The sequence below is a fragment of the Thermobia domestica genome, chromosome 6, assembly GCF_964235325.1.
Source record: "Thermobia domestica chromosome 6, izTheDome1.hap1.1, whole genome shotgun sequence".
Lineage (NCBI taxonomy): Eukaryota > Metazoa > Arthropoda > Insecta > Zygentoma > Lepismatidae > Thermobia > Thermobia domestica.
The window spans coordinates 35,385,296-35,413,220 of record NC_137459.1 but is presented as its reverse complement, the minus strand read 5'-3'; the positions used below and the strand labels follow the sequence as shown (position 1 = coordinate 35,413,220).

The 27,925-nt window shown below is 36.2% G+C and overlaps 1 protein-coding gene across 4 annotated transcripts in view; it reads left to right on the top strand.

The window, feature by feature from the left end:
* LOC145687930 (solute carrier family 41 member 1-like) overlaps positions 1-27,925 on the top strand; it is a 191,119-nt gene that overhangs the window by 34,133 nt on the left and 129,061 nt on the right. For 2 of the 4 annotated variants that reach the window (XM_081761496.1, XM_081761497.1), the window contains exon 2: positions 20,207-20,240. The exons of the other annotated variants lie outside the window; for them this stretch is intronic. In XM_081761496.1, coding sequence (XP_081617622.1) covers positions 20,231-20,240 — 10 coding nt within the window. In that variant the 5' untranslated portion in view covers positions 20,207-20,230. The remainder of the gene's footprint in view (positions 1-20,206; positions 20,241-27,925) is intronic. 4 annotated transcript variants of the gene reach the window in all.

Genomic DNA, 27,925 nt, shown 5'->3' with positions numbered 1-27,925 from the left:
TTTATACCATGATGATGCCTTTGAAACTGAAAAAAAAAATGAAATGAAATGTTTCAGTTTAACGTCCCACGATTATGCCCTTTAGACTAAGGGAGACAATGATTAAAGTAAGTGAATGATAGTGGAAAAATTGGTGTAATGAGAAACTGGAAGGAAACGGCAGTACCCCGAGAAAACCCACCATGTTGTCCGCCACAAACTTATTTGGCCGGGAAACCCACCCACGCATTATAAGTAAGGTCTCTACCACTAAGCCTCCGTCCCGCAACTTCGAAATTGAATACAATTAAATCTACAAACTAAGTTATTGTGATTCTGTTACAACCAACGTCGGTTTCCTTTACTAGGTTTAGGGGGAGGGCGCAAGGGCGCCCATGTTGTGGTTTCCAAAGGGGGGGGGGGCAAATATAAGCGAGCTTTCAAATATAGTCTCAAATTTTGCTATAACTAATGTAAAAATCTATTGGGCTTTCGATATTCCCAAGTACGATTTCCTCTTAGGGGGCAAGCACCCCACCTTGGTCCCCCTGATTAGTCGCCCTTGGGAGGGCGTGGTAAATTTGGGGATCTCCAACGCTTGAGGGCAACGGCGCCGGCTTTCCAAAATTTTTGTGGGTACATATCAATGGCAGGACATTTCATGTACATTTCGGGTACCTGTCAATTCCTTTTGGTTAAAATCTTTTATGAACACTGTCATAAAGAGCTGTGCTCGATTCTATTTACAATATGGATGAGTGTGTTGCCTGGTTGATTTGCGCAAACACATTTAAAATGTTTGTATATACAAAAAGTATTAAAAAGTAAACAATTATGTTTTAGAATTTAAAAGGTTTCACTTCCGTCTCAATGTTTTAATTGCTTACGTTTTGAAAATGGCAAGTGACAAATATTTATGTTATTTTGTTTCTGTCAAAGTAAAAACCTTGTGGGTGCGGGTACTGCGCACGCACAAGATTATTTGTGTGGGTGCTGGAGCCCTGGAGCACCCACGTAGTCGACGCACATGCTTGAGGGTTATGGGCATCACTGATTGAAGTACTTGAAAATTACATGTTGTTTTCTTTCACATGTATAATAACACCAGTTTAACACTACCTGGACGTAGTGTCTTCTAGTATTGGAACCCCCCTAAAAAAACTTCGGACCCCCTCTAACAAAAAAAAAAAAAAATTCTGAGTGTGCACCTGTTAAAGAATAAACTTGGATTGAATAATGATAAACGTAGGGCTATTCACGAGACGAAACAAAATTTTGTGATCATGTTTAAGACAAAGCAGAAATTTTCCATTTTTTTTCGAATTGAGACATCAATTTTACTACACCATTCCGAGACGAGACAGTGTCAATTCCTTTTTTATAAGTAACCCTAGTTGGCAAGCGTTTGTTTTTTGAAGCGATGAATCCAGTGGCGGGTTCAGCCTGAGACCGGGGCGCCTAGTCCCCCAGTCTTTTTTAGTTACCAAAATAATTTCAGCTATTATTTATATACTTTTTAAAGATATATTAAACTCATAATATACCTATCATAGTCTGGCTACCCCCGGGTTTCATCTTCTGGATCCCCCACTTGGATAAATCTCCAGAATTTTAATTGTTATGCTTATATATACTTTTTAACCCGTTTTAAAAATATTTTTCTTATATAATTTTCTGTCCGAAAACGAGAAATATATTGAATCGGTTCACAGTTGCTTTGAATAAGAATATAACTGCCAAATTTTATCTAACTCTGTGGCTAACAAAACGTGAAGATTGGTCATCACAGAAACAAAAATGTATTATTGAATCTTGTCCATACGTAGCCAATTTTATAAACCTTTCATACTTTTTTCCTCCTCTCCCACCTTCTCTGTCTTCCTAAAGGTCTCTTTCTCACAGGATTATCGAAAATATGAAATGAAATATTTCAGTTTAACGTTCCACTATTATGCCCTTTATCCTAATGAAGGAAGACGATGATTAAGGCAAGTAAATGATGATGGAAGGATTGGTGGAATGCGAGTGTGGGAGGAAACGGGAATACAGCGAGAAAACCCACGGCCACGATGTTGTCCACCACAAACTTACTTGGCCGAGAATGGAACTAGAGACCCCACGCACCAGAAAAAGCACTCTACCACTAAACAATCCTATCCCTCGCACAGGATTATCGAATAGAACCTAATGTACCGCACATGTATGAGCACTCCTTCATCTTAGATTTCTGGATGTTTGTCATTTATAAATATGATATATAAAATAGTTATTTCCGAAACTATCAGGCGTATAACTACAATATATACAGGGTGTTTCGAAACAACACCGACAACGCTTGGGAAGTGATTCCTGACACCAAGATAGGACAAAAAGTATAGACCAACCTGGATGCACAAAGGCTCCCTTTCGGAGTTACAGGCTGGCGAAAATATCAAAAACTGAACTTTAAAGGTTCATAGCTCCAAAACTATGCGACATAACGTAATCGGGTTAAGATTTCATTTAGGAAATAGTATATGTTCTTAAGGTAATCACGAAGCATTTTTTATAGAGGGAGTTTGGCTACGGGCGTATAATTTGAAGTACTCTCCAACTACCTCTATAAAACTTATTGCGGAAGTACCACAGGATTCTGAAACATGGGTATTTGGATAGGGTGCATACTAGTTCCTAAGCGAATTCTTGACACGACTACAGTAGGTCCCACAGTATTGGAGCTATGGACCATGGACCTTTACGTTTCATTTTTTCATGCCTTTGCCAGCCTGCAACTCCGAAAGCAAACATTTCTGTACCCAGGTTGGTCTATATTTTTTGTGTTATCTTGGTGTCGGGAATCATCTAGTGATGAGCAAATGCAAGACCAAGACCAAGACCCGGGTGGTCTTGGTCTTGGTCTTGGTCTTGCACATGCGGTCTTGGTCTTGGTCTTGCACTGGAACCCTCGGTCTTGGTCTTGGTCTTGGTCTTGCACACCTAGTCTTGGTCTTGGTCTTGGTCTTGCACACCCAGTCTTGGTCTTGCTTGCAAGAGTCTTGCAAGTTTTGCGTTTAAGAAATCTATGATTTTCATAAGTAAATTTTACTCTGGATATAAGGGATAATAAATCCTACATTGCGTCAATAGTGAGGGAAATACAATGTATGTTTCTAAATTTAATATATTTTACCTTCGTGTAAGTGTGATGATACTGTAAAACATAGGCGATGACCTTTACTTTTTTTTTTTCAATGGGTGATTACGCTTCACTATTTATAAGATAAATCACAACATTTCGTAATATTTTTATATGTTTTAACAGATCCAATACTCCACTGGTTCCCAAACTGGGGAGGCTACCCCTGACAGTGAGACGCATGAAAGAAAACCAAGACAGCACAGATTACTGAAATACCATAAATTGCAAAATTATTTTTACACTCTAAAGGCGTCAGATTTTTTTCTTTCCAACCACGATTAGCTCATCTTTGTATTGAACAAACTCCCAATTAAATATTGAAATTTCGTTTTACAGATTCTAATATGTACTGTATGGGGCAGAAACAAGGACATTACGCAAAAACGATTAAACAGTCAGACTTTCGAAATGTGGGCATGGAGAAAAAAAGGAGAGAATCAGCTGGGTTGAACGGAAAAAGGAATGCGAAGGTTTTAGAAATAGTAGCAGTAGGGGATAAAAGAAGAATTTTAGATGTAATTAAGATGAGGACATTGGCTGAGGAGGAACTGTATTATGAGGGACGTGCTAGAGGGAGGGGAGGAAGGAGATTTAGTTGAAGAAAGACATTAAGACAGAAAATTGCTACGTTAAGACGAAGAGACTAGCTGAGGACCAGTCATCGAAGCTTCTCAGGTGCAGCAAGTGACCTGCCAATAATGACAGAATAGCTATTATTATGACGATGATGATGTTTTGCAATATTGACCAAAAAAGAGAAAAAAATTAAAATAATAATAATTAAACCTCTTAATATTTTAGAATATGAAATGAATTTGTGAGTTTTAGTCCCACGATTATGCCGGCTAGGCTAAAGGAGACGGTGATGATGAAAAATGAATGAAAATGGTGGAAAGAAGAAAGTGGAAGGAAACGGGAGAACCCCGAGGAAACCCACGCACACGGTGTTTGTCCATCACAAAGTTCACTTGGCGGGGGCTGGGATCGAACGAGGGGCCCCAAACACCAGAGGTGAACGCTCTACCACTGAGCCACCGCGGCCACAATATTTTAGAATAATTTGAGTGAAAACTGAAAACGACTGAACTGTCTATGTCTTTTGTGTAAATTCAATTTATATAAATACTTTAGACCTACATTAGAAATACATAATAACGGCATCAAATTTCAAGTTATTTGAAATAAGTACGAAATCACTCTCAGTTGTGAATATAGATTATTTATTATTGTATACTGTTATATCGGTGAATCCTAGATATGCCGTATACCTAAGGGGGCTAGTGATGAGCAAATGCAAGACCAAGACCAAGACCGGGGTGGTCTTGGTCTTGGTCTTGGTCTTGCACACCCAGTCTTGGTCTTGGTCTTGCACTGGAACCTTCGGTCTTGGTCTTGGTCTTGGTCTTGCACACCCAGTCTTGGTCTTGGTCTTGGTCTTGCACACCAAGTCTTGGTCTTGCTTGCAAGAGTCTTGCAAGTTTTGCTTTTAAGAAATCTTATGTTTTTCATATGTAAATTTTACTCTGGATATAAGGGATAATGAATTCTACGATGCTCCAATAGTAACGGAAATACAATATATGTTTTTAAATGTAACATAGTTTATCTTCGTGTAAGTATGATAATAGTGTACAACATAAGTGATGACCTTTATTTTTTTATTGGGTGCCCACGCTTCGCTAATCTTTTTATATTTTTTAACAGATCCAACACTCCACAGGTTCCGAAACTGGGGAGGCTACCCCTGAGACGAATGAAAGAAAATCAAAACGGTACAGATAATTGAAATACCATGAAATGCAAAATTATTTTTACACTCTAAAGGCGTCAGATTTTTCTTTTCAACCACGTTAGCTAATCTTTGTGTTAAACTTATAATTAAATATTGAGATTTTGTTTTACTGATTCCAGTGGGGCAGAAACATGGACATTACGCAAAAGCGATGGAAAAAATTACAGACTTTCGAAACATGGGCATGGAGAAAATGGAGAGAATTAGCTTTGTTGAACGGAAAACGAATGAGAAGGTGTTAGAAATATTAGCACTAGGAGAAAAAAGAAGAATTTTAGATATTGATAAGAGAAGAAAGAGGAACTGGTTGGGATATTGGCTGTGGAGGACGTGCTAGAGGGTATGGTGAAAGGAAAGAGAGAGAGGGAGAAAAGGAAATTGTAGTTGAAGGAAGATATTAAGAAAATTGCTACATTAAGACGAAGAGACTAGCTGAGGACCACCGTACATCGAGATTTCTCAGTTGCAGCAAGCAACTAGCCGATAATGGCAGAATAGCTTTGATGATGATTATGATGATATGTTTAGCATATCGACAAAAAAGAGAGAAAAAATAAAATAATTATTATAATCAAAACTTAATATTTTAGAATAATTTGAGTGAAAACTAAAAACGACTCATCTGTCTGTCTGTCTGTCTGTCTGTCTATGTCTTTTCTATAAACTCAATTTGTATAAATACTTTTGACCTATATTAGAAGTACAAAATAACGACATCAAACTACAAGTTATTTAAAATAACTGTATAAAATCAGTCTTACTTGTGAATATGGATTACTAGCATCAATTACCCACTTCGTTGGGTTAAATTTTAAAATAATAATAATAATAATATGTTTCGTTAACCAGTCACTTTTCATTATTACTAAGCGCTTTCTGATATCGGTCATTTTCGATTGTTTTTATATTACTCTCCCCTCCTCCTCCCCAAGTTGCGGGGCAGAATTTGGGTTTAAACGGCATCAGAAACATCACTGTTCATCTTAGAGACACCGAAAACTATGGATTCGGCACTAATACCGGTCATTTTCAATAAATTTATATATCTCCTCCTCCCTCGTGTTGCAAGGCAAGGCATCGGAAGTATCACTGTTCATCTCAATGACCTCGAAAACCATGAATTTGACATTGATAATAAGGGTCATTTTCAATAATTTTTATATATCTCCTTCTTCCCCCTTCCCCAAGTTGCGGTGCTGAATTTGCTTTTAAACGGAATCGGAAGTATCACTGTTCACTTTCGTGACCCCAAAAACTATGAATTCGACACATATTAATTTTCGATCATTTTTAGATATTTCTCCTCCCACCGCCAAGCTACGGAGCTAAATTTGGATTTAAACAGCATCGGAAGTGTCATTGTTTATCTCAGCCACCCCGAAAACTATAGAGTCCACTCTAATATCGGTCATTTTCGATTATTTTTAAATATCTCTCCTCTCCCCGGCCCCTAAGCTCCATCGTCAAAGTGATATGACAGAAACCATCTCAGGTCCGAACTTCATCTATGTTGAAAATATGATCGAGATCGGTCGGGTGTTTCAAAAGTTTTATTTATTTTTATATATACCTCCCCCTCCCCTTCTCCTTCCCTAGGCTCTACCATCAAAATGAAACTATAAAAAACTTTCCAGTTAGGAATCTCATACATGTTAAAAATTTGATTAAGGTCGGTCTAGTGGTTCAAGAATTATTAAGTCACAAACTTAGTCACTTTTATTTTTATTTATTTTGATTTTTGTATACCTCCCCCTCCTCCTCCTCCCATACGTTGCTCCTTCAAAGTGAACTGACAAATAACATTCCAGGCCCAAACCTGATCTATATTGAAAATTTGATCGATCTCGAGCTGGTGGTTCAAGAGTGTTCAAGAGATTGGGAGTCACAAGCATAGTCACTTTCAATTTTATAATATAGATTTACTGTTGTAGTGTAATGTTATATCATTCAATCCCCGATGTGCCGTATACCTAAGGAGGCTAAAAATTATATGAATAAACAATTATTCAACGTATAAGCATCTGCCCATGAAATCAAACTTACAGTCACATGCACTAAGTTTTTGTCAATGTCATGAAAATGTTATTTCGATATTAATTTTATGAGCACACATTAAAAATTTACAACGGATGCTTGAGTCTCATAGCCAAGGCCATACTCATGTAGTTAGCACCTATGGTGTACGGAATTACCGATGTTCAATACTACATTTCTCTTCAGTTTTGGAAGAAGAACACCACTAGTATGCTTTGAAATGAAATGAAGTATCTAGTTTAACGTTCCACAGTAATGCACCAACGCTAAGGGAGACGGTGATGATGAAAAAAGACTGAAATGGTGGAATGAAGAAAGTAGGAGGAAACGGAAAAAAAACTAAGAAAACCCACGCACACGATGTTTGTCCACCAAATAGCTTACAGGGCGCAAGATGACACCTGTGTGGCTTGAAAACGAGCAATATCTACAGAAAACGCGAACAACCAATTCAGGAAACGATATACTGTAGCTATATGCTACAGGGGCAGGGACTCACACGGATTGGATAACACTACTGGGAACACATTCACTCTAGTGTCACTTTTACTGAAGTAAAAAATTCAAGTAAAAGATGTAATGAATTTTCTCCTTTTTTACATTGTATAAAAAAATTCAAGTAGTACCAGTACTTGTGCAAGACTCTTGCGCAAGAGTCTTGGTCTTGGTCTTGGTCTTGCAGGTATGGTCTTGGTCTTGGTCTTGTTCTTGCACACCTTGGTCTTGGTCTTGGTCTTGCACCGCTATTCGTGGTCTTGGTCTTGGTCTTGGTCTTGGTCTTGCATGCAAGACTCTTGCAAAAACTGCAAGACCAAGACTCTTGCGCTCATCACTAAAGGGGGCTATAAGTTATATTATAAGTACACATTAAAAATTTCCAACGGATGCTTGAACCTCAGAGCCAAGGCCATACCCATGTAGGCGGCACCTATGGTGTACGGAATTGCCGATGTTCAATACTACATTTCTTTAGTTTTGGAAGAAGAACACTACTAATATGTTTTGAAATGAAATGAAATATCTACTTTAACGTCCCACGTTTTTTACACTGAGGCTAAGGGAAACAGTAATGATGAGAAATGGTGGAATGAAGAAAGTACGAGGAAAAGGAAAAACCCACGCACAGGGTGTTTGTTCACCAAAGAAGCTCACATAGCGCAAGCTGCGGTCGAACCAGGGCCCCATGTACTAGAGGTGAATGCTCTGTCACTGAGCTACCGTGTCCATAACATGCTCTAGTTTATTTTTGCTTATCCACTTCTTATGGACACAACTATTCTTCGTATGATTTTCCAAAATCCACTCATGGGCCGTCGTGAATGATCAAATGATGACCAAGTAAATCAGACACTGAAGTTATTAGCTTGTAACAATTCATAGAATTATGCTGTCGGTCGTCTCGTGAACAACCGATTCAAAAAACGACATACTGTAGCTATATGTTACAGGAGCAGATCGACTCACATGCATTGCAAAACTACTGGGAACACATTCACTCCGGCGGTATTTTTACTGAAGCCAAGAAGTTCACGTGAAAGATGTAATGATTTTCCCCCTTCCTTTTTACATTCTATAAAAAATCAAGTAGTACCATACTTGTGCAAGACTCTTGCGCAAGAGTCTTGGTCTTGGTCTTGGTCTTGGTCTTGCATCGGGATTCCTGGTCTTGGTCTTGCATGCAAAACTCTTGCAAAAACTGCAAGACTAAGACTCTTGCGCTCATCACTGGAATCATCTCCCAAACATTGTAGATGTTGTTTTGAAACACCCTATATATATATATATATATATATATATATATATATATATATATATATATATGTGTGTGTGTGTGTGTGTGTGTGTGTGTGTGTGTGTGCGTGTGTATGTGCGTTGCTTTATTTCCCGGTAACTACTGGCCGGAATGCAATTTGGTGTGCAAAGATCCCGGCAACAGAAGCTGTGATCATCGGGCGCTTCTGAGATCAGCCCACCGACTGTGTTCCGCCTTGTTCCCGTTAATTTAGCACCAATATATATTTTTAAACTTCTTTTAAAGAAACCTTACTTTAAATATTTGAGTGCGTTTTCTCTTCATTCTTTTTAACATTACGTGTTACCATCGAAGCTCAGCATTGAAAAGCTATTAGTGTGGATTAAAAGTGAATGGGAAGACTTTCGCAATATAGGAGCAAGAAGCTAGCTGAATCCGTACATTTTCGTTCGAAACAAATGAAATTATCCACTTAGAATAAACAGACGAGATTAGAACAAATGCGATTAGAATGAACGACAAAACTGCAAATGTTCAACTTCGGCTCCAATTATCACATTTAGTTACCTTAATTGCTACCATATCATCCAGCTTGCGGTAACTCTTTGGAATATATTATCAGAATATAAAGGACAAATTCCCCATAATGAGTCACTTTCTTAAATCCTCAACTCTCTCTGTTTCTCTTTATGCTATCAACACTATTTTTCAATAGGTAAATTAATTTATGAAAATGAAATGAAATGAAATTTTTGAGTTTTACGTGCCACGATTATGCCGGTTAGGTTAAAGGAGACGGTGATGATGAGAAATGAATGAAACGGTGGAATGAAAAAAGTGGGAGGAAACGGAAGAACCCCGAGGAAACCCATACACACACGGAGCAGGGTTTGAACCCAGGACCCCATGCACCAGAGGTGTAAATTAAGTTATGTTCAGGAACAAAACTTTTTGATATCAAAATTTTGAAAACTGCTTACTCGAAAACTGCTTCGCGTATTGCGATCATTTCCTGGTTCAAGGGTCCGCGGTGGCTTAGTTCTAGAGCGTTCACCTCTTTTGGGGGATTCCTGGTTCGATCCCAGCTTGCGCAAAGTAGACTTCGTGGTGGACATATACTGTGTGTGTGGGTTTTCTGGTAAAGATGTCGTTTCAATTTGCTTTTTCTGGTTCGATAGATCATTAGTTGGGACATATTTTTGTTATCTACAATTGTTTTTTTTTTTATAATTCAGCTCCAAAGGGGGGGGGGGGCATAGAAAAGTTATACTATGTCCAACGTACTCTTTTTTAACACACTTAACCTAAGACTACGGAATTTGTTATAGAAAACTTTCTAATACAGAAAATGCTGATTTTATTTACTCGTGCGAAGTTAATATAATTTTTTCTTCTTTTGTTGTACTTTTTCATTTCTTTCCCCCTTTTCTTTATTTGAATTTCACTTCCCTTTCAGCACTGAAGCTACATAAGATGCATGGAACGGATCACAAAGTCAGTAATCCGTGAACCGAAAGACCCAGGCACGTGATTTAGAAGGCCCACCAAACCCGATAACCCGGAGAGACCCAGTGATCCACGAAAGCCTGCTGACCATGAAGCTTCGCCATATTGTGTTCTCGTCTGCAGCATAGGAAAAACGCGGATTCGATTGTGTCACGTTAAACGTTACACCGAAAGTCTGCAGCTAAATGAGATCAGTTGTATAAGATGAACTCCGTACAACTATACAGGGTGTTTCAAAACAACATCGACAACGTTTGGGAGATGATTCTTGACATCAAGATAAGACAAAAACTATATACCAACCTGGATGAATAAATGCTTCCTTTCGGAGTTATAGGCTGCCGAAAACACAGAAAATTGAACTTTAAAGGTCCAATAGCTCCACAACTATGGAACCTACCGTAGTCGGGTTAAGACTTCACTTAGGAACTAATATGTGCACTATCCAAAAACCCATGTTTCAGAATCCCAAGGTGCTCACGCAGCAATTCTTGCAGACGGAGTTTGGCTACGACCATATAACTTGAAGTACTCACTAACTACCTCTATAAAAATTGTTGCGGAAGTACCGCAGGACTCTGAAGCAGGGATATTCGAATAGAGCACATATTAGTTCCTAAGTGAAGTTTTGACCCGACTACGGTAGGTCCCATAGTATTGGAGCTATAGACCTTTAAAATTATTTTTTTCATGTTTTCTGCGACCTATAACTCCGAAAGGAAGCATTTGTGCACCGAGGTTGGTCTATACTTTTTGTCTTATCTTGGTGTCAGGAATCACCTCCCAAACGTTGTCGGTGTTGTTCTGAAACACCCTGTATACACTAAATGTATTGTGTAAAACGTTTCATCTAGAAACGAACACATGAAGTTTCGAGTTTGAGTAATGTACTACATTAACCTACTAGAAAATTTGCGATAATGCTGTAGATCTGTTATAATTCCGGCTACTTCCGGATCTGTCTGGGTCATCCGGTCACAGGGTCAATCGGCTCTGAGAAGTGAGACCACACCCCATAAAACCTTAACAAGAACCTTCACCGAAATTGTTCAGGCAATCCGTGATATCCATCCTGTACACTTGTTGAACATTTAGGCTACCATTAGATTCCTAATGATAGCCTAGATTATTAATTTTGAGTTTAATAATTCTACTCAGCATTGGGGCCTCTGTGGCTCAGTGGTAGAGCGTTCATCTCTCGTGCTGGGGTCACTGGTTAGATCCCAGCTCGCACCTAGTGAGCTTTGTGGGAGACAAACACCGTGCTCGTGGGTTTTCTTTGGATTGTCCCGTTTCCTCCCACTTTCTTCATTCCACCATTGCATTCATTTCTCATCATCGCCGTCTCCTTTAGCCTAACCGGCATAATCATGGGACGTAAAACTTAAAGATTTCATTTTCCACTCACATCAGTACTGAGGCCCAATGAGATGTGGACCTGCAACTTAATGTGGTATCCAAAGCATATGAGTTCCCAGCGGAAAAAAATGAAAACTTTTAAGTTTTACGTCCCACGCTTATGCCGGTTTCGCTAAAGAACACGGTGATGATGAGAAATGAATGGAATGGTGGAATGAAGAAAGTGGGACGAAACAGGAGAAACCCCGAGGAAACCCACGCACACGGTGATTGTTCGCCACAAAGTTCACTTGAGCTCCCAGCGAAAATCGAAGCCGAATCTCGTTGGGCGAAGTAGCATATGGTGATCATTTAACAACAAGAGAATTCTCACAATTTAGTGGACAGAGAAGATGAGCTACAATGGACTTTCAGTACTTTTGCTATCGTATTATCACTAAAAAATTACTTTGTGAATATCAATGATTTATCTATTTATTTACTTTTGTGATATCATAACAGTAATTACTATCATAAATTCCATGTCATTTGTTGCAAGTAGAGACTCCACGCACTATGGTTTTCAGTTATTCCCTTTTGCCTCAGTTAATATAGCTACTTCCATTTAAATTCTGTCCATCCACGATAACCTCTTTCGTAGGACCACGGTAGCTCAGTGGTATATCGTTCATCTCCAGTGGATAGGGTCCTAGGTTCGATCCCAGCTCGCACCAAGTGAGTTTTGTGGTGGACAAACAAAATGCGAGTGGGTTTTCTCGGGGTTCTCCAGTTTTCTCCCACTTTCTTCATTCCATTTCATCCGTTTCTCGTCATCTCCGTCTCCTTTAGCCTAACTGGTATAAGGATTGTACGTAAAACTAAAAGATTTAATTTCATTTCATTTTCATAACCTCTTTCTTCTTATACCGTTTTTTATCGGTATTTTAGGAAACATTTTACTGCTCTTAACTAGTGTCTTCCGCTTTTTAATTACGCTATATTGTTATTTCCTACTCTAGCAGTTTCATAGATTCGTCATTGGTCTCCCCGTCGACCAATCTAATTTTTCAACTCTTCCTCTTATTCACATTTTAAAAGCTTCTCAATATTCTTCTTCTTTTTCTCTTCCTTCCTTTCTTTCTTTCTTCCTTCCTTTTGCTTATTTGTTGAAGTTTACCACCTCTTTTAATCAGTGAGTCTATATGAGTCATAGACCTATAGTTTAAATTGGAATACGAACCACCGTATTGCGTTCAGGCATCCAACTCGGTACCCCGTACACCAAAGATCCGCTAGCTAGTTATTAGACCAAGAGGTTTCTTTTCTTTTCTTTTCTTTTTTTCTTTTTCTTTTCATTTTTCTTTTTCTTTTTTTTTTTTTTTTTTTGTAGTGTGCACGATTATGAATTGGACATATTTTATGAATTCAATCTAATATAAAATGGGCCAACAGACACTATCTAGAAGTTGGTTATATTTACTATAGAAAGTGACTTATTCACTCACTGGGGGCACAGTGGATCCGTGGTAGAGCACTTACCTCTGGTGTGTGGGGTCATTGCTTCGATCCTCGTCCAAGTATGTTTGTGGTGGACAACATTGTGCCCGTGGGTGTTTTCTGGGTACTCCTGTTTCCTCCCATTCTAGTTCCACCGATTCTTCTGTCATCATTCAATTACATTAATCATCCGTCTCCCTTAGTCTAATCGTGGGACATTAAACTAAAATAATTCACTTATTTTTTCCAACTGCCATTTCGTTTCTAGACCGCAGTTCGCCCTGTCGTAACTCATGTAGCTCTGTAACTGCCTCATGATGCTAGGTAAAAGTACTACTGTCACGGGTGCCTATCCCTCCCGAAACGGTCGGGTACAACCCTCCAAGTTTACCATCTCCCTCCAAAATTTATCTTTCACCCCAAATGTACTAATATTAACCTCAAATTTACCATTCTGCCCCTAAATTTGCTTTACTCCCCTAAATTTACCATCTTTACTTCCAAATCAACCACTTTTTCCCAAAAATTTACCCTTCAAACTCAAATTTAATATTCTTAACCCCAAATTTATCATTCTGTCCCCGAAATTTGCCTTTCTCCCTCCAAATTTACCACCGTTTCCCTAAATTTACCCTTCTGCCCCAAATTTACCATTCTGCTTCCAAAATTTACCTTTCTCTCCCCAAATTTGCCATCTTTACTCACAAATTTTCCACCCTTCCCCGAAATTCACCCTTCAAACCCAAATTTAATATTCTTAACCCCAAATTTATCATTCTGTCCAGAAAATTTGCCTTTTTCCCTTCAAATTTATCACTTTTCTCTCCGACTTACAACCTTTCTTCCCAACTTTATCACCGTTTCCCTAAATTTACTCTTCTGCCCCGAATTTACCATTCTTTCTTTCCTCAAAATTTAATATTATTAACCCCAAAGTTATCATACTGTCCACGAAATTTGCCTTTCTCCCTCCAAATTTACCACCTTTCTTCCTAAATTTAGCACCGTTTCCCTAAATTTACCCTTCTGCCCCAAATTTACCATTCTTCCCCCAAAATTTACCTTTCTCTCCCCAAATTCGCCATCTTTCTTCCCAAATTTACCACTCTTCCCCAAAATTACCCTTCTAACCCAAATTTAATATTCTTAACACCAAATTTATCATTCTGTCACGGAAATTTGCTTTTCTCCCTACAAATTTACCACTTTTCTACCCAAATTTACCACAGTTTCCGTAAATTTACCATTCTGCTCCAAAATTTACCTTTCTTCTCCTTAAATTTGCCATCTTTCCTCTCAAATTTACCAATCTTCACCAAAATTTATCCTTCTAACTCAGATTTACTCTTCTTAACCCCAAACTTACCATTCTGCCCTCACAATTTACCTTTCTTCTGTAACCCTGGGGGTTCCGGTATTGGAAGCCAAGTTTGGTAATGATAGTGCTATTGTCTCGGGCGCTAAGTTTTGCAACGATAGAAAATTACTAATAATTAAAGGAAAATTTCTGCTCGGGCTGCCAAATAGAATTACTGCGTGATATTACGAATAAGCAGATCTTACGTATTTGGGCGACGAAGAATATGAAACGTATTGTTTTCGGAATTCGATTCCTTATCTCTAATTTGCATATTTAATCTGAACTAGAATGAATAATTAAGGCACTCACGGATGAGCCTAATATGCATCAGAGAAATGAATACCTGACCTTGTACTTGAAAAGTGAATGGTATTGATGAGCGACAACTCATCTGCCTATTACACAAATAAAAAAAATGAATGAGAGTTTGGAGAATTGAAGTTGACTCCACGGGGCTCGAACTTCAGTTCTCCAAGGTAAAGATACAGTTTTGCTAAGATGGTTAGGAATTAAAAAAAAATGATATATATATATATATAAAACGAAAGATGACCTAATGTCTAATCGATCCTGTTTTCCCCATAACGGTGTCTCCAAGGCGCTAGGAAAACAGGTGCGTAGTTAATGGTTAAGTGATTTAAATATGCGGAGCAAAATCTCACAAGCTGCAAAGCTGAAAGATTTTTCGCTAATGGCTTGTTCAGTTGGCTACACTGACTATCACTCTGTCACCGAAGTGTGTGGAGATAGCAAAAATAGTTAAAAAGCAACAAACAAGGAAAGTTTAATTTAAAGTTAAAAAAAATGAGTTAATTTAGATAAAATTTCTGATGGTCAATGTAACCGTGCTTCAACTTTTTCAGTTCTTCTAGGTATGCTAATAACGGTTAAAGAAATAGGCATATCTTTGAAATGATAACCACATAAATACTTTGATTCTAACGTCAAATAGACTTTTAATAAATTTAACGAGAAATAAGGTGATATCTACAAAAATCAACAAGAAAGTTAATTTGGATTTACAAAAAAATGAATTAATTGACTTTACTGAAAATGAATCAGACTTTTGACTGTTTTGACCAAATAATGTGATTTCTCTTAACACATTCTTCACTGTACAACGTAATATTCAAATTATTCAATCTTGACTGTAAAATTTAGCAACAATCTATTTCTACTCAACTAAACTGACAATATTCGATTCTTTATAATTACTATGACGTAGTTGTACAAACAAAAATTTCTATTAAATTGAATATTAATTAGCAAAATGATTTATTGTTTTCCCCCTAGACATAAACGACTATTAAGTAATTCGCCCACAGTTACTACCTCTTTTTATTAATAAAAGAAATGGAAATAAGTTTAAGAATCGGATTGCGGAATGAAAGAATTAATGATTTAGGTTGCTTGCAAGACTTACTGGAGAAATAGTTTAGAAGCGATAGTATGCTTTTGAGAAAATTTAGTGCACTGTTTCTAATGAACGCTAATGAATTTTCAATATTAAAAGATTTGCATAAACAAAACATAGCTTTGTACACATACTATATCAGTTGGTAAATAATACAATTCACAATAAAAATCGTTACACAACACTAACTACACAAATATTTCATATTCAAGTACACTACACAGAAATATATATATATATATATATATATATATATATATATATATATATATATATATATATATATATATATATATATATATATATATATATATATATAGTACTACCATTATTATAGTTTGGCCAATTGATCAAAATAATTATATTGTCGACGCTTGCTGATTTTCTCACTGATTCCTTATTTTGCGAATACACGTTTCTCCATAGCTATGGACCCTATCTGCGTTCGTTGCTCAGATAGGTACCTCCGAAGGGATTTACTCGAGTATCTTAAATTTGTTTACCTTATTTACGAGACTCTAACGATATTACGGGATAAGAATGTTTACACTTATTTGTCTGAAACTTACTCAACATAGCACGTCTTTGGAAGCTTTATATTGATTGTTTCTTTTAAGAATGAGTATAATAAAAATTGACAAGTTACAATAAAATCATATTAAGCCTGTTTACCGCTCTGACACATATTTCCCTAACACAACCTATACAAATGTTAAAATTTGAAAAACTAGACTTTGACGCTAAATCATAGTTTACTCAAAACAGAAATTACATTACATTCACACATCTTAAACGCGATTTATGTTTAAAAGAGAAATAATCCATACTTGATATAAATAAATACTGGATTGCATATAAATGATTATAATGACGGCTTCAAGGATCTAAATATTGACACATTACGATTACAAATAAATGCATGATTGAAGATCAAATCAATGTATACAAATTTCACTAGTAAAATAATCAAAAATTTTATGGTACTTATTCAAGAATGAAATTAACAGTTCCTATATCAGTAAATTAATTTTGGAAATGCAACCAAGGCATTAGGCTATTTGTTTACTTCTTTTAAAAAGAATTTAAAAAAAAATGCTCTAAATGTTTACGGACAGTTCCGTATGAATAAACAATGTCCCGAAGTTTCTAGAAAAAGGTGAGTATGGAGATCACGAATCACGGAAATATTGGCCATAGTCCTTCTTCAATAACGAAAATAACAGAATACTTTGTCCTACCTTAATAAGTCCTTCCGCTTATATTTCCACACTTCAGAAGAAAACTGCATTGTACTTAACTGACCGTCACAATGCTTCCTAATGTCCCTTCTCAGACCCCGCTTTCCTCTGGATTCAACTCCCGGAGAAGAGGTCCTCGTTTGTCTGAAGCGTCTGGGTCTTCCTGTGGCAAGGCATCTGTCTCGAGTATCGGGGATCGAACCCGTGTCTCCGTCCTTCATCTCCATGTTGTTGAAATGCAACGATGCGTCACTTATCAAATCCATCTGCACTTAAATTTCACTCGCACAGTTTATATATATATCCGCCATACATCGCACTACTTTTCCTGTCTTTGCACTTTATGCGGGAAATCAACGTATATAGAATCACAGACTCACTTCAACATCACCATTTATGTAGCGTTACCGTAAGATGATAAGAATTATGTCTATCTGTCGATGTTTTAAATATTTGTATAAATAATCTTGTAACGACGAAGTTGCTGTGGATAACGCGTGGTTTAAGTAACTGGCTGCTAACGGGTGTTTAGCTAGCCATTTTTCTGAAATTTAAACACATAAATATATATATATATATGTATATATGAGTTGACGTACGCTTATGAATCGCGTGTTGGTGATGTTTTCACGATGAAGTGTCGACTTAGAGTAACCTCTCTTCCGTGTAGGCGTTCTCCCAGCTTTCTTTATTTAAAAAAAAAAAAAAAAAAAATAGACGCTTCATTCTTCTCTTTGTGAATTTTGAATTTCGGATTCTGATTCGCCGCTTTAAGTTCGTGACACCATTTCCCAAAAATCGGTTGATACTTTGGCTTGGGTCTCTAGCGTCTCTTCTGGGCTAGTACGTGATGTTAAAGAGTTTCATAAGCACTTGCGAAGATTGTAGATAAAAAATTTTGGTTCCCGTGTGTCTGTGACGTGATATTTGCGATATCGAGGTACTTAGGTAGTGCGACAGTATGGCTGGAGTAACAATAGCAAATTCCATTACCGTTTACTGGCGAGGTAGAAAAGTGGGTGGTCTATTAGTGCGGTTACCGTCTTATGTTTTTTTTTTCTTTCTGAAAAGCAGAGAAACTTCTTTACCTGGGACAAATGAAAGAGGTTGCTTGGTTGCTAAATGAAACAAAATAAAATTTTCCTTGACTTTTTAAAATAAATTGAATTTACATATAAATATGTTTTAATTTGAATATAAGAACAATTAATTGAGTGTGTGAGCGTAATTGTCACACTTCCTCCAAATTTACCATCTTTCCTCAGAATTTACCATTCTCTTTCAAAATTTACTTTTCTTCCCCAATATATTATTCTTAACACCAAACTTACCATTCTATTTCCGAAAGTTGACTTTCTCACTCCGAGTTTACCATCTTTGCTCCCAAATTTACCATTCGCCTCTGAAATGTAACTTTCTCCACCAAAATTAACTATTTTGCTTTCCATATTACCTTTTCTCTAGTTTCATCGTACCATTTTCATTTTTTTTTAAATCATCTCCCTCTCCCCAAAATAATCTCATGAGTGCAATCTGCACCCTAAAACTCACCCGTGGGCACCCCTGCTTACTCTAATCGGGGCCGGCTCTACCATATGTGCAAACATGTGCATTTGCGCACAGCGGCAAAATCTGTCATAACTATATTATTTAAATTAAGTATACCTTGTTGGAAACAGACTTACATGATGATGATAGTTAAATTTGCCAAGTTGACCTTCTATTTGAATACTACATTCATAAATCATGTTTAGGTGGCATTAGTTTAAGGTCACACGGTCAATACTAAAGCAAATGGTCAAATAAATAAATCCCAGTATAAATTGCTTAATTGTCGTCAAATACAAGAAGTCAATCCTCGAACAGTAGCGAACACCTGTTCCATTTAGTTAATTATCACAGTTTTGATAGGCCTATGTAAACTCGCCTTGTTTTGGTCACAAACAAGTTCCTTATCATTGAAAATGGAAACAAGTTTTTTTTTTTTTTTTTAATAAAGATGTAGAAGGAAAATCAAGAAATAAAGATAAAAGAGCTAGTTGCACTGGAATTGCAAACTGATATATTGTGATTGAAGCTCAATATTAAATTCTATAAAAATGATTACTATCTTTCCTCTGTAATTGTGTTTGCTTTATCTTTCACTGATATAAAAAGTATTATTTAAAGAAAAAGAAACCAGATACAACGATGTTGTATTTGTAGTGTTTAGGTCTTTCTGAGTGCTAGTGAACTTTCCCTCCCCTTCGTTGTTCATGATGGGGGTAGCGTACTTAAAATCGTGGCTTTTAAGATTTCTTCTTTCTGGAGAAACCGGGTGCAAGCGATGCCGTTACACGGGGCGACAAATTGCCTAGGTCCGGCATATACGTAAATAATTCTGATAAGTTAATATATACGAAATAGCAGTGCTAATAATGTAAGTTTGGTAGTAATGAATGAACTGCGCTTTCAAGGAAATTAGGTTGATGCCAATAGAATCGCAGTATCTTTAATTAGAGTCCATATCTACACTTAACAAAGCCACAACTGATCTTTAGCTACTAAAACGTTCAAAGACTAACACAAACGGCGATCAAGTACAGCTACTTTTTTTTTCTACGGTAAATTTTACAGCATGTGAGACGTGAAACGCTGAAAATGTTCGTTAGGAATGTCTGCTGTAGAACAAAACGTCATAAAAAGGATGCAGGTACTCCACAGCAGTTCGCATTAAACTCAGTGAGATGAAATGGAAGAAAAGGTAAGGGAAGACATGCTTCGACCTTGAATTTGCTACGTAATAATTTTGTGTTTTCAGTTGCTTTCTTTTCTTACTTACATGATATACCATCATGTGAAACGTCAAAGTGCAGACTTAAATATTTTTTTTCTATCAAATAAAATCTCTTATTCGTGGTTGCCGCATCTTTCATCCAATCCCTTTCTTGGGATAAGCTTTTGTCGTATCAGAATTATCCAGGCCATGCCAACCAAACTGTTTTTTACAGGCTCGCGACGAACCGAGTAGAAAGTATAACAGGCCGGAGTGATGCTGCATAAGTGATTATAACTGTGTTACTTTCTCTAATTCTATTGATTTTTTTCTTTTAATTGTTCGTGATTCTCATTTTATAGGAATCATCCCAATTAATCTCGGCAATGGTCAAAGGTGAGTAGATTTATTTTTGTAACACAGCACTCTCTAACTAACAATTTCTTATTTTTTTTTAAAAAAAAATATGAAATAAGGATTAAGTTATTAACAGCACTGGGAATTTTAATAGATTATTAATTAAAAATTAAAAGTGTTAAAAAATTCAACACTAATGACAATTAACGAATACAAAGCAATGCTACAAAAAATATACAAGATAGAAATTTCTATAGCAATTACCGGCTTTAACTTAAAAAAAAATAACACAGCCATACAAGACAAAACAAAACAAAATAAAAAAAAAAGACGAGATTTCTGTGCACCGGAGTCCAAGGTATGAATTCGATGTATTTTGTTACAAAGAGTACAAATTTGGAAACCCCAAGAAAATCGACCGTGTCAGTTTTTTTATGAGCGAAAAACTGTAGAGAATTTTGGTGCAAATTTTGGTACGAAAGACAGCACATACGTTTTTCGCCCATAAAACAAAATTGACATGATCAATCATCCTGGGGTTTCAAAATTTTGATTTTGTGCACCAAAATACATCGAATCCATAACCTGGGGTACGCTGCACACAACTTTTTTTCTTTTCTTTCTTTTTTTGAAGACTGTGTTATGTGTACCCTCCCTACCTTAGATCGCTAGCTTTCGCCCACAAAACAAAATTTACATGGTCAATCATCCTGGGGTTTCAAAACTTTGATTCTGTGCACCAAAACACGTCAAATCCATACCCTGGGCTCCGGTGTGTTTATTTTTGTGTGTTTTTCTGTGTAATTAACTTCATACGGAAACCTGTTTCCGTAAACACTTTCGATTTCACAAGCACTTGACAATATTGCTACTATTAACGCGGAGTGTTTACAGTATTGTGTTTTTATGTATTACATGTCATCACTTTAAAAGTCTCCATGACGTTTTACCGTGAACTCTCTTACGCTCACGTGGGTTTCCGTAACTAATAGTAACTTTACGGGTATTATATTTATTATTTCGATCTTACCTATACAAACATTCATAGTATTATGTCATAAGAGGCTCCGACAAAGCTTATATATTCGTTAATATAGGAGGAATCGTTTCACTATATTCATATAAATTCAGGTCCATTGATGAAGCGAAACAAAAGAAGTCTGAATAAACATAATCACATTTAATTTGTAGGTATTTTTGAGTGCATGTAGGAAATCAGAAATGCATGAGGCTACACTTGTTTGAGGTAGTACAGTTGACATCAAAAATTGACACTTAGTTATTTAATTTCTTTTCCAATTACTCAATAAAGGAGACAATTGTTTTAATGTATTTGTTTGTGATTTTAAAAGACTAACGATCATTTTTTTCTTAATTTTTAATAAAAAATATATGTCGAACTGTGTTCAAATTACAACTCGTTCTGGTGTTTTTTTTTTTTTAATAATTTGTATAGCCAGAATCCACTTTTGCTAATAACTGTACATTTTTTCCTGTACCCAGTATTCGATGTATATCATCTTTGTTTTGTATCTAAGAGCTGGTGGCAGTGTCGTGGTGCTCTAATTCAGCTTTTTTTTGGAGCCAAGTTTTCTGGTGCGAAACGGCCAATACTGTTAAGGTTCATCTTGCATAATAGGCTGTGCACCAGCCAAAAGCATTAGGTTTAATGCCCGGTCATGGCTCAAAGCGTTCGTTAACCCTTAACAAGCGGGCGTTTTAAATGTAAGAAACTCTTTAAAAGTGGAATGATTTACGTTTGTTTCAAAGGGTTTATACAGGGTGGCCCAAAAGTAAGTATACATACAAGCATCGATCAAGTATGACATTATAATTTATTAATATAATAAATTATTTGCTTTGGTTTGTTCCGAGCTTAAGGTATAAGTGAAAATAAATTAAAAACAAATAAGGAAGAAGCTAATTCGATACATGTATGAATAACAATAAGCAAATGACATAAAATGTCATGACCGATTAGTACGTGACTGTATACCTACTTTTGGGCTACCCTGTATAACTTGAAACTTAGTTCAAACCTAATATCTAATTGCCGAGTAGATTGAGCGCCCTCGTGGCTAAACTGTTAGCGTACGCGCTTTTGGCGTCTGCCAATTCCCGGCAGAAGCTCATATAGTTCGGATCCCACGTTAAACAGTGGATCCACGTCTCATATAGCCTCGCTACTGAAAGGGGCACTAAACTAAAATCAAATCAAAACCCGAGTGGACTGAAATACATGAAATTGAAATCATTGGACTCTGCTTGGTTAATATTTTATTTTAGAAAAAAAAATGCATTAAGCGTTTTCGCACAAACCCGATAGGTTGAAAGTAGATCCTACCCTTCATAAACTTGATGTTACATAATGACGTATAACAAAAACTCAAACTCATTCTGTATTCAAGGAATAGTTTTGAAAATTGCTTTGTTAGTTACTATTTTGATAGAAAGCATCTCAGATCTAGACAACAAAGAATATCAATTTAAATACCTTATAAAGTTGCAAAGTATTGGCATATTTTGCAGAAAATAACCTTACATAACGTTCTTAAGTTCTGTCACGTTAAGTTTCTTGGTAATGGCTCTTCAGTGGTTTTGAGAAATTTTGCTCCACGAGGTCCTTGTTGATTCTATTTGTTTCGCCAATCACTTTTGAATTAATTCGCTAATTAAAGTGTGTTAAATAACTTTTTTTTTTAAAAAAAAATAATTTGCTGACAACCGTTAATCTTCAAATCAATACTGAAAAGAAAGACAAAATATTTTTAGTTTCAATTGTCTACGTAGTATATTGTAGTAGAAAGAAAGTATATTAACTTGTAATATAAAAATATTGAATTAGAACAAGTGTTGAAAAAAATTGTCATATCACTGTGACATTGAATATCCATAAAAAAAAAAATACACTGTCATTTACACGATATAGTGACACGCAAATATCTTTCTATAGATCACAGCTACGAATCTTGCTTTTGCTCTTTAGGACTCGGAAGTAAACAACGAATTTACACTTTTTTTTTCATTTAAATACACAACATCACTTCATAATATTGTGTCATAATCCGGAATTAACTGTTTAAGTTTCTGCTATTTTTTTGCTCATATTACGATCCAAATAACACTTTTGCTGCACGGAGGTCAAAATTCTGAACCTTCAAGACATCACCTTCGTGTCTTAAAGAGGATTTTTTTTTGAAAAAAAGATAACGGCTACGACATGAACCAGTTCTTTTTAATAATCAACATTATACAACATGGAACCGGTTCCCCTTCATCAGCAGAAAAATGACAAACAAGAAAAAAGAAAAGCCGACAGAAGGTGTGGAAATGAGTATCATGAAAGCTTTGTAAAAAAAAAAAAAAAAAAAAAAAAAAAAAAAAAAAAAAAAAACTTGACAAGACTTCACGACTGGATAGGTCAGTAGATGGAAAATACTTACGTGAACTTTTTTATATATTTGAATGATGTTACTGTTTTTGTATTATTATTGATATAAGACATTAAAATTCCTTTTTATTATCTAAAGAATTTGGGGGATTCAAAGACACAAATAAAGGTCAAACTAACATTGTTGGTTTTATAGTTAATTTATGTCTTATGTGTTGAGTTTTGGGGGGAATTCTCTTGTTCCCTTTCACGCCATAACGCGGATATAAAATTATTACATGCAGCTGTAAAACAAGGAGTCGGCTTGGGAATTTTCCACGATTATTTTGCCTCCAGAGATTGAAAGTGCAGAAAGAGAAATCTGGAAGTTGCTTCGAGGACAAATTGAATGTGAATTCGTTCCGTAAGCAACTAATATACGGTAAAGATCCAAATTTTCTAAACACTTTACATTTTCTTCTTTTTCCTTTTCTCTTTTTTTCTTTTTCTTTCTTGTTTCAAAGGTGACTCCCTGGCATTACAGTCCAAAATGTTTTATATTCAATAAGATCACTGTTATTTGAGTGATGGTTACAGTTGTCAACCGTCCGGTATTTTACCAGACAATTCGGTTTTGACCTTCTCCGGTACCCGGTACGACTTCAAAACCGGACATGAAATATCCGATAATTTTTTTTATCTTACTAGTCCTATTCTCTGTTCTATCCAGATTGTTTTTTAATTCCATGGAAAGTAGATTTACTTGAATCTGGATTCTAAAATGAACCACATTTGACAACAGGCTGATCACGGCCATAACGCAATTCCATTCCGAAATGAATTTTTTGTGCCGGCGCAATATGTTGTCGTTTGCAAGGTGGCAGAAATGCAATCTGGCCTATTTTTGGATAAATCTAACATGTTTGGAGAAACATTTAGCCATACAAACATACAAAATGGTTATGACCTTAAATATAGCTTATTTCGTAATAGTCTTGCCATTTTTGGTCCTTTTTATTAGCCTTAAATGATTTCAAAAAATACTGTCCCTTCTTTAAAAATAAAGTGTAAACCTGAATAATAAGCCAATCTGTCATTATATACACTCATATTAATTGATTTCTTAAGACAGAGCATGTTTTATTACGCAACAAACCCTTGTTTTTTATGATTTTTCTTTCTCCCCATCCCACAGATTTAGAACTACCCACATGGCCGGTCCTTCGCAATTTGCCGTTCCGTACAATGACATCATTTGCTTTCCCTTTCCCCAGAAAGAACAAATCTTAAAAGCAACGGTTTTAAGTATGTAACCCCATAATGAACAATGAGGGGGAGGGAAAGAGCACTAGCACTCAGAAAGACCTAAATCTATAAATACAACCTGATTGTGTGTGTGTTTTTAAATAATAATCTACTATGTTAGTGAAAGATAAAGCAAACACATGCAGAGGAAAGATGGTAATCATTTTTACATTATTCAATATGGAGCTTCAATTTCATTATATTAATTTGGAATTCCAGTGCAACTAGCTCTATCTTTATTTCTTGATTTTGCTTCTACATCTTTAAAATAATAAAAAAAAAAACTTGTTTCCCCGTCATTGATAAGGAACTTGTTTGTGACAAAGACAAGACTAGTGTTCATATCAAATTTGTGATAATTGACTAAATGGAACAGGTGTTCGCTACTGTTCGATAACTGAGTTCTTGTATTTGAAAACAATCAAACATTTCATGCTGGAATTTGTTTGACCATTTGCTTTAGCACTTTTCATGTGACCTTAAACTAATGCGACCTAAACATGATTTATGAATGTAGTATTCAAATAGAAGGTTAGCTTAGTAAATTTAACTAGGATCATCATGAAGTCTGTTTCCAACAACGTATACTTAATTTAAATAATACATTTATGGCAAATTTTGCCGCCCCTCGAAAATTGCAGCCCTGTGCAAATGCACATGTTGCAGATATGATAGAGCAGGCTCTGGCTACTCACAATTGTAAAATAAGACAAGAATTTTAATGTTGCTCCTGTAACTGACCCATTTGCTGTTTTTTTTTCTTTTTTTAATAATTTTAATCTCGCATTTGATTTAAGAATGGGACTATAAATGTCAGAGTTTCCTAGTGCACGTGTAATAACTTTTCGGCTCTTTAAGAAGCCTCATCACTGCGAAATTTAAGTATAGCTAATTTTACAGTAATTATACGACATCTTCAAATAGATAAAAGATAATCGAAAAGTGCAACAAGACCTCCCTAGACAGTGTTATTTTGCGTGAGATACCGTTATCACGACTCATTTATCTGCTTTCGATTTCCCGTCATTTAGATAATCGGCATTTATTTTCGCGTTTCTAAATAACTGCAAACGGAAAGCTACTAGGTGACTAGTGATAATGGTACCTCATGCAAAATAATATCGTCTAGGGAAGTCTTGATCCACTTTTTTATTATCTTTTATCTATTTGATGATATCACATAATTACTGAAAAATTAGTGGTATTTTAATTTTGCAGTGATAGGGACTCTTAAGCCATAGTGAGTGCTTTAGTTCCGAATCGCTCAATTTTATGTGAAGTAAACACTTTCCGGTTGTTCACATTTTTGACGAGCGATGATGTCACAATCTTAACCATGTCGGTCCCGGCGTCCCCCACAGTGGACATAAAATATGACAATATTATTCTTTTTTTACAACTTTAAAAACAGACTGGCAACATTGAATACTGTTTACAGCAAGGATCTTATAAAATAGAGGACCTGTCCTTACAACAAAATCTTGAAGCCATACGTCACAGTTTCGCCACCCCTACTCTGCCCACTCCGCCCAATAGGATCGCAATGTTTTGAGCCAACAATCATGGCGGAAACGAAAGTAGCCAATCAGACGATGGCAGAAACGAGAGTAGCCAATCAGACGTGCCGATGCTCGGTTGTTTTTTTTTTGGCTTCATTTATTTTATAGGATGAAGCTACATATGGGCAGATCTTCTATTTTATAAGATCCTTGGTTTACAGGGCATGATCAATTTATGGTCATTTCCTGTAAATATTTTTCAATGTTGCAAGTCTGATTTTAAGGTTGTAAAGAAAGAATAATATCGTCATATTTTATGGCCCCTGTGGGGGACGCCGGGACTGACATGGTTAAGAGTATACTTATTTCAGGAGAATGTCTGGTATTTCCATTTTCAAAAGTTGGCAATCCTAGTGATGGTAGGCTCTCCCACCCTTTCTGGATTTTAGTTTTCTAGTTATTAATTTAAGTTAATTCCTAATTGCTACGTTGACTCAATATAAAAACTTACTTGATTTACCAAGACTGGAACCCAATACCTTTCACTAATGAATATGGAAGATTTAATATATATACAGTATATATATATATATATACATATACATACATATATATATATATATATATATATATATATATATATATATATATATATATATATATATATACACGTGTGTGTGTGTGTGTATGTATCTATGAATTTCGCTAATTAACATGGAAGATGTTAAGCATGTATATCACGAGCGTTTATAATGATTAAATACGTATGGGAAGTTAGCCCCCTTCCACACACACTTTAGAAAATTGAAACAATGACTAGGTCATTCGTTTGTACTACGTTTGTACCGAAAATATTTTCGTTTGTACCATTTTCCTTATAGGCATAGTTGGCGCGAAGATAGTCCCCCGTATCACAGGCCAAAAAAAAATTAAATACACCATTCGAAAGCAAATCGTTTGTACTGTTCGTACCGAAAAAAGTTTTGTTTGTACCCTGATAGTTTTCGAGAAAGAGGGGATGACATTTGGGGTAGTTATCTTGGCGCCAAGATAGTCCCCCGTATTACGGCACAAAAAAATTAAATGCATTATTCGAAAGCAAGTCGTTTGTACTGTTCGTACCGAAAAAAGTTTTGTTTGTACCCTGATAGTTTTCGAGAAAGAGGAGATGACATTTGGGGGAGCTATCTTGGCGCCAAGATACCCCCCCCCCCCGTATTACAGCACAAAAAAATTAAATACACTATTCGAAAGCAAATCGTTTGTACTGTTCGTACCAAAAAAAAGTTTTGTTTGTACCCTGATAGTTTTCGAGAAAGAGGGGATGACATTTGGGGAGCTATTTTGGCGCCAAGAGAGCCCCCCCCCCAGTTGACCTCTCAAGTAGCCCAATAAGGAAAATGGTAGAAACGAAAATATTTTCGGTACAAACGGCACAAACGTAGTACAAACGAATGGCCTAATCATTGTTTCAATTTTCTAAAGTGGTGGTGAAGGAAGCTATCTTGCCATACGTGATTAAATAGTCCTTTCTTATGAATTTGATGCGA